The sequence below is a fragment of the Microcebus murinus genome, chromosome 25, assembly GCF_040939455.1.
Source record: "Microcebus murinus isolate Inina chromosome 25, M.murinus_Inina_mat1.0, whole genome shotgun sequence".
In the NCBI taxonomy this organism is placed as follows: domain Eukaryota; kingdom Metazoa; phylum Chordata; class Mammalia; order Primates; family Cheirogaleidae; genus Microcebus; species Microcebus murinus.
In genome coordinates, this window is record NC_134128.1 from 13,852,451 (window position 1) to 13,863,558 (window position 11,108).

The 11,108-nt window shown below is 40.7% G+C and overlaps 2 protein-coding genes across 7 annotated transcripts in view; one reads left to right on the forward strand and one right to left on the reverse strand.

Moving 5' to 3' along the window:
* The window catches only part of DCLRE1C (DNA cross-link repair 1C), a 29,206-nt gene extending 18,155 nt beyond the window's left edge, over positions 1–11,051 (forward strand). For all 6 annotated transcript variants that reach the window (XM_012737973.3, XM_075997534.1, XM_012737976.2 and 3 more), the window contains 3 exons: positions 1,706–1,794; positions 3,878–3,972; positions 9,027–11,051. In XM_012737973.3, the coding sequence (XP_012593427.2) occupies positions 1,706–1,794; positions 3,878–3,972; positions 9,027–9,949 (1,107 nt within the window). In that variant the 3' untranslated portion in view covers positions 9,950–11,051. The remainder of the gene's footprint in view (positions 1–1,705; positions 1,795–3,877; positions 3,973–9,026) is intronic.
* SUV39H2 (SUV39H2 histone lysine methyltransferase) overlaps positions 1,362–11,108 on the reverse strand; it is a 32,208-nt gene continuing 22,461 nt past the window's right edge. Inside the window, exon 9 of the transcript XR_012914879.1 lies at positions 1,362–6,486. The gene's annotated coding sequence lies outside the window, so the exon portion shown is untranslated. The remainder of the gene's footprint in view (positions 6,487–11,108) is intronic.

Sequence of the window (11,108 nt, forward strand, 5' to 3'; positions counted from 1 at the left end):
CTCAGTCTTTCAGATGAATAATCTAAGATGTGGAGATGACTTGCCAAGATTTATCTAACAAATGCAAAGGTCATCTGGGTTGTAGAGATGCTTTGAGGAATAGTGACAGTTCCTCCGTGTAGCATTCTGAACTTTGCAGAAAGTCAAGGTATTTCGTGAAATTTTTGCATGTAATTGTGCTTGTTTAGAATTAATTGTTGGGAAAGGCAGTCCCAAGTGCACAGTCTTCCCACCTGCACTGGCCACAGAAGAAGGGCCCTTGGCCTGGAGCAATTCTTACCAAGAGGTAAAGAGCACATGTAGCTGAACCAGCTGATAGCCTGCTGACTGCCTTGTGTGGAAACATCTTTCTCTGTTTTTTGGACTCACCGTGTGTTCCTTTGTTTTGCTTAAGACTGTGTGTCAATGGCCCTCAGGCACACCCCTGCTTTCCTGATTGCAGACACTATGGGGGAGGAGGAGGCGTGGGAGGAGAGGGGTGCTGTAGGCAGATTGCCCATGCTGGCTATGGGGGACTGACAGACCCCTGGAGCTGACCTTGTTCTGTCTGTTCTTTGTAAGTAAAGCATTGTTCCATCCAGTGCTTGATGTCCCATTGCTTTCCTTGGTGACTCCAACACCAAGATGCCACAGGTAGACGTGTTTGGATTCCTTCCCTAGGATTTGGTAACCAGTGCATAGTGTGTTCTGCTCTATGAGAACAAACTGTTAGAACAAATTAAGTAAACTTGAAGATGTAATTCTCTTGATATTGCTAATTATTTGCAGGAGGAAAAAAATGCAGTTTTTTGTTTTGTTTTTGTTTTTTAAGAGAAAAAATGGTCTCACTATATCAACCAAGCTGGCCTCAAACTCCGGGGTTCAAGTGATCCTCCCACCTCAACCTCCCAAAGTGCTAAGATTACAGATGTGCCCCACTGCACCTGGCTAAGAAGTGCAATTCTAAGACTTTTTCTTGTGTGTATTACAGTTAATTCTCAGCTAAATTCTAACTTACTTCAAAGGGGATTTGTTAAATATGAGCTATTGACCTTGGACAAGGAAACTATCATATTAAAAAAATAAAGAGGGCCGGGCGCAGTGGCTCACGCCTGTAATCCCAAGAAGGCAGAGGCAGGAGGATTGCTCAAGGTCAGGAGTTCAAAACCAGCCTGAGCAAGAGCGAGACCCCGTCTCTACTAAAAATAGAAAGAAATGAATTGGCCAACTAAAAATATATAGAAAAAATTAGCTGGGCATGGTGGCACATGCCTGTAGTCCCAGCTACTCAGGAGGCTGAAGCAGAAGGATTGCTTGAGCGAGAAGTTTGAAGTTGCTGTGAGCTAGGCTGACGCCGAGGTACTCTAGCCCGGGCAACAGAGTGAGATTCTGTCTGAAAGAAAAAAAAAATAATGTTTGAACCTCATTTCATCAGTGATTCTCAGCTCTTGCTGTGGAGCAGAGTTACCTGGAGACATTCCAATGTCCTGATTCCTAGCCCTGCATTCTCTCAGGGTTCAGAGGCTCTTTGGGAGTGAGGCCTGAGCATCGGCAATTCGTTTTTCCCAAGAGGCCCTCAGGTGACTCCTACATGCAGCCGCTGTTGAGAACCACAGTCACGAGATTTCTGCTTCTCTTACACTTGGCGTCCCTTTGTCTCCTCTCACACCCTAGTTTTTCATCATAGAGATAAGACAGTTGATCCATTTTATCTTCCTTCTTCCAGATTAAAGATTTCTTGAGCTACATCTGTCCTGTGAACGCATATCCAAATGTCATTCCAGTAGGCACGACTGTGGATAAAGTGATAGAAATGTGAGTAGTTACTGTTTGTGGAATTCAGCGCCTCCCTTTGTGGTTTGTCGATGGGTGACAATGCCTGAATGTTTACACATCTAGAACGCTGTGACACTTCTCAACTTATATTCATGTCCATTTTTCCTCGAGTGTTTACTTTAGTCCGCAGCGTGGCAGAAGGTAGAGGTGATGTTGTCAGTTTGTCCTGAATGGCATCTCAGCTTGTTTACTAGCAGTGTGATCTTAATCAGATCACTTTTCTGAGCTAATCATTTCGCATCAGAAAAGCAAGAATATTTCTGCCTCCTTGATGAGTTTCTTAGAGATTTGGAGATAATATATGAAATGTACTTAGCACAGTGCCAAATAGGTAGTCAGGTAAAGGTTATGTATTGAATGGATAAATGTAAGTCAAAGGAGAGGTGAAACAGTATAATGGATATCTTGTACTACGGTGTTACCATGTTTTCACCTCTTCTGGGAGTTTCATTTATGCATTCATTAAAGATTTCTTTGGAGCCAGCTATATGGTAGAGAGCCAGGCTAAGGTTCACCCTGCCCTAGCAGAGCTCCAGCCTCGTGGGGAGGCCAGGCGTGCAGGAAGGAACCAGACCTGGTGTCAGGGAATCTACCACAGAGACCCTGATGAGGACATATAGGACCCAAGCTAGCAAAAGTTGACAGAAAAGAAGATTCAGGAGCTCTGGGTGGGAGACACGGATTTCGAGTTGGCAGTGCAGGTGACAACTGAAACCATGAGGACATAGGAAATCACCAGGAGGGGGTGAGGAGGGATCACAAAGCTGTGGCCAGAACCCTGAGCAGCACGTTGAGGGGAGGGGTGGGGGAGGCAGTGCTGAGAAGAGATGGAGACAGGGTGGCCCAGAGCAGACGAGAACAGGGAAAGGCAGTAGAGGGCATCAGTGTCAAGACCCTTGAGAAGACAAATAATATAGGGATGACAATATATACATGTGAGCTCAGTGAGCGAAATTTTAGTAGACTTTTGAGTTAAAAGCCATTTTTCAGCTATTTGAGAAATGGGTAAAAAGTGAAGAAATGGAGAATACTCAGGATAGAACATTCTTTGAAAAAGCCCGAGGGTGAAGGGAAAGTTATGGTAACTGGAGGCAGCAAAGTATAGAGGCTTAATCTTAAAATAGCTGAGGCTTCAGTATGCCTTAGGGAGCTAAACTTGAACATACATAAATTTGAATGTGGTCAGGCGTCACTTGGGGCGCTTATTAAAATGCATGCTCCCGTCTCGCATTTCTATCAGGCGATTTTTTTGTAGGCAGGTGGAGAAGGATGACCTCACTTTGAACAGTTATCCAAGAATAGCTGAAATGACTACAGAGAGAGGCGGTGACAAGAGCAGAGGTCCTTGGGGTTTGTACAAGGGGATGATCCACAAAACCCCGGTGGACCTGAGAACAGGGGAGTGATGTACAATGGCTGTGGCTGTACATGTTTCACGCTCGGAACTTAATGGCCCTGTTCAAGTGTGTCGTGTTCATAGAGCATCCTAACAGCTTCCAGGAATGTGGAAGGAGGAGGTAGTTAAAAATGAGGCCCTCAGAAAAAGAGTGTAGGACACCTTCAAATGGTATTTCTGTGCCCTTTTCTACTTTATCTCTACCATGTCTTAGCTTTCAGCCTAAGGGTCTAGAACAAAGAGACTGAATCTGTGAGATTCTTATAAGACAGAAGTAAATCCCAATAAACTGGGAAGGGGAAACAATGAGCTATGCTGTATTCCCTGAATGCCAGAAGATACCACCGTGTTTCTTACTAGGTTTTTAGGATAGGGACCTGCTTTTATAGTACTGTAAAAGGAAAGATGGAAGTTTTGGTCTAGTTTACTGAAGGTGTTTCCCTCCACCCTGACAATTAGAGAGACATCTACCAGGTTGTATTCAAGTGCTTATAGTCATCCCCTTAGTATACTGAAGTGATTTTTAATGATTAAACATTGCTTTTTAGTTGTGCAAAATAGTTGTGTGATTTCCGCTATGGTCATGGTTTTGTAACCCCTATTAGTGATGCTTTGCTCCCAGCAGCTTTCCCAAAAGGAAAAATCAAATATTCTGATTTGTTTCAGCTTAAAGCCTTTATGCCGATCTTCCCAAAGTACTACGCCTAAGTACAAACCACTGGGAAAACTGAAGAAAGCTAGAACACTCTACCAAGACTCAGGTGAGAATGGTCCTGGGTTCAGGGGTTTGGGCTTCCGGCAAGGATTGCTTTCCAGCGTGCTGTGGTCTGGTGGAAATGGCCTTGGGCAGAAAGAGTGGACCCACGTAGCTCAAACTTGTCCCATGGTCTTGGGATGTGCTTTGCTTTCCTGTCCCCAGCCTGTAAAACCGGGAGTTGGCTGTCCTTCACAGGTTTAAAACAAGTGGTGAAAACTGCAGTATTGTGTGTTGGTCTCAGCTTTCTGGAATATGCCCTAAGACTTACATAGGCCATAAGGAGAGAGGCTACATTTTTATGTTTGAGCACCTCCTTAGGACACTAGTAAATGCAGATAAGAGACTTTTCTAGTCATTTCTCATCAGATTGATCGGTAGTGTTTATGCAAATGGATTTTCTCTCTACTTTTCTACCTTCACTTATTGCTACTTTAGGTTTTTAGTGAAGGACAGAGGTAAGCTCTGAAGCAGAAATCAGAACTTTAGATCCTGGGCAAAGCGCTGCAGCTTTACAGCAGCCAGCTTTAGTGGTTAGGGTTCTGAATTTCCATTCCTTTGGCGGAGAGCCAGTCACCATGCCATACCGTGAATACGTGGCCAAAACATGATAATAATGACACTATTTATTGAATACCTGCTACATGGCAGGTATTGTGCCAGGTCCTTTACACATGTTAAAGCGAAACCTCTAAACAAATTTATGAGGGGGTACCATCCCAATTTTATCAATGAGGAAACTGAAGTTTAGAGAGTTAAGGAAAGCCCTCAGGGTCTAGCAGGAAGTAAGTGATAGGAGAGAGAGACCTAGATTAGAATCTCAGCCCATCTCTGCTTCTGCATTTCTGTTTAGAATATAATTTGAAAACATTTAGGTGCCAAGTCCAGGACTGATACACTAAACCTATTGCTGGTGTCTGAAAGCAAACCTTTGTAGAACTCAAAAGGTTCTAGAAAAGTTCCATTAATTTCAAATGTTCACTCTATCCTGTAATACATTTTGTTATCTTTATAAATCTAGTTTTTTTTGCGGTATAATTGATAAACTATAAATTATGCATGGTTAAGGTATAGGATTTGATACATTTTTACATATGCATACAGTTGAGAAACCATGACTCCAATTAAGATGTTGAAAATATCCATCATCATCAAGTTTCCTTATGCTACTTTATAATTCCTCCCTGTCTTCATTCCTGCCATGGCAACCACTGATCTGCCTTCTGTCACTAGGGATTAGTTTGCATTTTCTAGAATTTTGTATATGCCTGGCATATTTCACTCAGCACACTGGAGATTTGTTCATGTGGTTGCATGTGCCAGTAGTTCATTCTTCTTTATTGATGAGTAGTTGTCCACTGCATGGAGATACTAAAACTTGCTGCTCCATTCACCTGTTGATGTACATTAGGTCCTGCATAATTTGGGATTCCCAAAAATACTCTTTATTATTCTCAGGTATAGGGCTAAAAAAATTTTAAGTAATTTACAGTTTGATCCTTTTGTGTCTTTTTATCTTTGTTAGGCAGGACCAGAGGAGCATCTAGCTTACGGTTGGCTTTCTCTACTACTGAGGCAAGGCCCTTGTTTCTCTTACTAATGCCCATAGATTATAAGGTTTTCACTCTGGTTGCTGGGAACAGACACCATTCCTGGCACTGTTTCCAGGGATCCTGGTAGTTTCCTCACAAGCACGTGCTGCTCAAAGGCTTCACATTTATGCCCACCCACCACCCCCTGCAGCTCCTCAGCATCCTCTCCGGCCCTCTGCTCTGTCAACTCCAGCCACCTTGACCGCCTCAGACTCCCAGTTCCATCTCAAGTTGGAGACGTCCCCTCCCTGACTGGAATTTGTCACCAAGCAGTGAGCTGGGAAGTCACAGGGCTAGTCTCACGTTATTGTCCTTCATTGCCTGGCATCTAATTTCTTGAGAGCCAGTGTTTATCAGTCTTTGGTTTTTAGTTGTTTCAGGTGGGAGGTTAAATCTAGTTCCTGTTACTCCATCTTACTGAAAGCAGAAGTCTTATATTTAAACTTTTGTACCTAATATGCATTGACCTAGTCCACACTTGTTTTTGATGAAACGTCTTTTTGAATCAGGCCATGGGTTTGTTTTTTGAATTGATGCTCATTTCCACTTTATTTTCTTAGCTTTGATTTTTTTCCTTTGTGATTCCTAAGGCTTTTTTATTCCTTACTATAATACATGTATTCTAGCAATAATTTTTATATCTTGTATTTATACAGGCATCGATCTTTAAACAGCCCTGTAATATTACTCTCTTTAGATGTATTTTGTAAGCAACAGGTGTCGTCATAATATTTTAGTCCAGGTATGTCATTGACTTTACAATTGGTATTCAGTCTTGTGAGCATGCTTTGGAATCTCTGGTGATCTCTACAACCTGTTGACCAGTCTTTCAGGTTCTTTAGTTCTTACAATGGTCTGTTGATCCAAGTCAGTGCTAAGGTACTAGTGTTAAATCAGCTGCTTTAAGATGTGTGTTGTTGTCTCAGCATCTGTGGGGCAAATCCACAAGTTCTTCTTAGTCTCGTTTTTGTTCCTCTTACAATAGTTATATACTCACGGTAGATAACTGAGAAAATAGAAAGTTATGTAGAACCACACAAGTCTAAATTATTTTGATTAGCATTTTAATGTATTTCCTTTTTTTCTATTCATTTATATAAATATTCACAAAACTTGAAGGAGTGATATTGAAAATGTTTAAAAAGCAACATTATATAGGCACCAATCAACAAGAACAGTAACTGTAGTGCTAGAGCAATGTCCTAAAGTTCTGCAGTGCAAAGCTCTTTGGGTTGGATTGGGGAGAGGTGAACTGGAGTCCTTAGGGTAGGGCCCAGGGTGGTGGGAGACAGGAAGGACACTTGGCACAAGGCGAGGGCAAAAGTATTTCTTAAACATAACAACTGTAAGACTATATAGGTGCATACAGGCCGAAAAGCAGCTTAGATCATTAATATATACACACACACATATACATGTGTATATGTATATTTTTTCACTTTAAACATTTCACTGGAAAATTTTTCTTATTCAAAAATGTCAATGGTTGCATGTTTTTCATGACAACCATATAATGGTAGATGTAGTCTTTGTCATACATTTAGGTTATTTAGAACTTTCAGTTGTATAAATAATGTGATCAACATCCCTATGTCACATCTTGTTTATACTATAAAAATTAAGGTGCTTTGTACATATTAAATTGCTTTTTCAGTATGATTTTTATAAACAATGCATGATGGTAGAAAGTATCTATGAATTACGTATCAGTTTGTGTAAACTTGCAAGGATTTTGAGACTTCTATATTAAGAAAATTTTCTCAGTATTATATGCCTATTTTCATAAAGTTAAAATTCTATGTGTTCATAACAAAAAGTACATAATGTTACAGTAAATTTCTAAGAGTACAGAGACTTTGTTTTTCCAGTATTCATGAGATGATTGAAAATGTTTTGATGGAGGAAGGATTGTACAGTTGAAACGTACCATGACCCTGGTATAGTCAATGTCTCAGTTAGAAATAACTTGGGCATACCAGTGGAGGAGCTAGAATATACATATAATCCATGGCTTAAGCCACATCCTAGAGACTAGGGTGACTGCAAATACAGTAGCTAGACATTTCGGTCACCATTAAGCCCTTTGAAGGGCAGGACCAATTTCAAACCATAATAGAACACTGGACTTTAAGAACAAGATTTGGTCTGTGTACTGGCATACTGCTTGTCTGGCCTGTCTCCTCATGGGTTAAGTGGGAGCTAGGTGACAGTATCTACGGTCTGTTATTTTAGTGGCTTTTAAACAAATGTGGTATTCAACCACATCCTTCATCTCTGGGAAAGAAGTAGGTTATTATAACACCAGATTTAGTAGAACAGTAAAAGTTGCCATACATAGCACTCTAGAAGGCAGGAAAATTCGTTTTGTCCCCAATTCCATGCTTTCACATTTTACTTTATGGAAATTTTATGTATTTATGAGAATTTTATTCTCCAAGTAAAGATTATTTTCATTTTAAGGGGACTGGGCTTACTGTCTGATATAACATGAACTTGCTTAAAAATCAGCAAAGTGAATTTTGTTGACTTTTAGTTCTTGACACTCAATGTAGTTTACTCAGCATTTTGGTTAAAGTTGACTTAGCCTGTATGTGTTCCCTGAAATCTGTCACAGCCTTGTGCACAAAGGTATCAATAAAATGTTCATAGAGGGAAAACCTTAGGGAAAAGAAAATCAAATGTCTTTTTATTAAATCAGTCAACCCACTGGGCATCTACTATTTGCAGAGCACTCAGGGTTTGCAAACCAGGCTGATGAACACAATCAGCTGTAGAACTTAAAACAAAAATCAAATCCTTTAGCCCTAGTTTCTTCAGGGATTCAATAGGTCTGGAATGAGAGAAAGCTGTATTTTTTTTTTTTTTTTGAGACAGAGTCTCGCTTTTGTTGCCCAGGCTAGAGTGAGTGCCGTGGCGTCAGCCTAGCTCACAGCAACCTCAAACTCCTGGGCTCGAGCGATCCTTCTGCCTCAGCCTCCCGGGTAGCTGGGACTACAGGCATGCGCCACCATGCCCGGCTAATTTTTTATATATATCTGTTGGCCAATTAATTTCTATTTATAGTAGAGACGGGGTCTCGCTCTTGCTCAGGCTGGTTTTGAACTCCTGACCTTGAGCAATCCGCCCGCCTCGGCCTCCCAAGAGCTAGGATTACAGGCGTGAGCCACAGCGCCCGGCCTGAAAGCTGTATTTTTTAAAAAGCTCTTTGTATGATTGTAATGATCAGCCAGGTTTGACGGATCTCTATCCTCAACTGATAGTTTGGCATTATCAAAAAGTGAAGGCTTATACTTCAACTATTCAGAATATCCCAAGAATTGATTACTCTTTGAAGAAGAGTGACCTCTGTCTTCTTTGCAATTCTAAGAATTAAAAGTGTAAGTAAATGCTACAAATTGGATATTTATGAAAAGCACAAAATGGTTCCCTTTGCTTTGTTTCCTATAAAATTGTTTTGTTTGTTCCACAGAAGAAGATGATGATGATCTCTTTGATGACCCTCTGCCAGTACCTTTAAGGCACAAGGTTCCAAACCAGCAAATTGTTCACCCTGAGGTATTTTCAATGACTGCAGCATTAGAAAACCAGCCCGGGAAACTGAGACAAAGCACAGGCTGCTACAATGCAGAGAGTATGCAAAGCTCTCTTGTGGCAAACTTTGTAGATTGTGAAGAATCCAACAGTGAAAGTGAAGAAGAATTAGAAAACCCAGCTTCCCTGCAAGAAGATCTGAGCTCTGTAACACTTCCCCAGCAAAAGGCTGATGGGGATGTACCCCAGTGGGAAGTATTCTTTAAAAGAACTGATGAAGTCACAGACGAGAGTTTGGAAAACTGCCCTTCTTCTACAGAGGCGGGGGGATCTCAGTCACCGAAGCTTTTCAGTGACTCTGATGGAGAATCAACCCACATCTCCTCCCAGACTTCCTCTCAGTCAACACACATAACAGAACAGGGAAGTCAAGGCTGGGACAGCCAATCTGATACTGTTTTGTTATCTTCCCAAGAGAAAAATGGGGATGTTACTTCCTCAAACAAAGCTGGCTGTAGACCAAGAATCAAAGAGACTATTCCTGCCTCTCACATGGAACAAAATGCACTTTGCCCAAAGGATACTCACTCTGATTTGAAAAGCAGACATCAAGATGTAACGGTAGTTCCTACTGTTGAAGAACCGACTACTCTAAGTGGTAGGGAACATATACCTCAGGAGAAAAGTCAGCTAAATCTGAGCACAAATGCAGATTCACAGAGCTCCTCTGATTTTGAAATTCCCTCAACTCCAGAAGCTGAGCTCCCTCAACGAGAACATTTACGATATTTATATGAGAAGCTGGCAACAGGTGAGAGTATAGTAGTTGAAAAGAAAAAATGCTCACTGTTAGATACTTAAAATAACATTTCATCCTAGAGCAACCATTAAAAAAAACTCTGCAAAGAGAGAATAGGCAATATCACAATACAGAAATTAAAACGGAATACTTTAAAATGTTCAAATAACCTAACAGACAGCAGTGAAGGGGAAACAGAGGAACAAAAAACATGGAAAGCAAATAAAACTAAATCCGAACATATCAATAATTACATTAAAGACCTCTACACCGAGGTCTAGACAACTCAGTGCAAAGACCCTTGGGGCTGAGTGTGTGGCTCACGCCTGTAATCCCAGCATTTTGGGAGATGGGAAGATGGCTTGAGCCCAGGCCCCAAAGTGAGCTACAATCTTGCCACTGCACTCCAGCCTAGGGTGACAGAGTGAGACCCTATCTCAAAAAAGAGGAAAACAAAAAAGCCAATAAACCCATCACATAGCCAACTATATGATGTCTACAAAAAACTCAATTCACACGACAGAGGTAGAGGTAGGTGAAGAGTCAAAGGATGGAAAAAAGACCACGTAAACACCATGACATGAAAAGTGGAGAGGCTACATTAGTAACAATTTGCTAACGATGAGAGGTCAAGTTCACCAAAAAGACATAAGAATCCTAAATGTGTCATGCACCTCACAATAGCTTCATTGGAGGAAAAAAAAAGATACAAACTAATGCACAATTAGAAATAGGGACTTGTAACATCTCTTAGTAAGAAATAGTACATACACAACAAATCAGAATGTCACTATTAGCCAACCGGATTACATTGACATTTGTGTAACACTCCACCCCAAAACAGCAGAATATATCTCTTAAAGTGTACATGGAACATTCACCAAGATTGACCATGTCTGGGGCCATAAAAATACTTCATTAAGTTGAAAGAATAAACTTGGATACATATTGGATCTATAATAATAAACTAATGGCTACAGAAAAAATAGACACCTTATTTCCAAACATGTAACATCATTAAAGAACCTTGACAATTAGGACATACAAGAAAATGCTTTAGAATTAAAAGGCTAAAAAGTGTGTGTTCTGTGTCATTCACCTTCCTCAGAGTCCATCAATAGGGTATGCTTTTGTTATGTGGATTTAATAAAGTTTATATTTGTACATGCTTTGGTATACTGACATTTCATAAAATAAGGAAGTAGAAATCACTTAAAACAA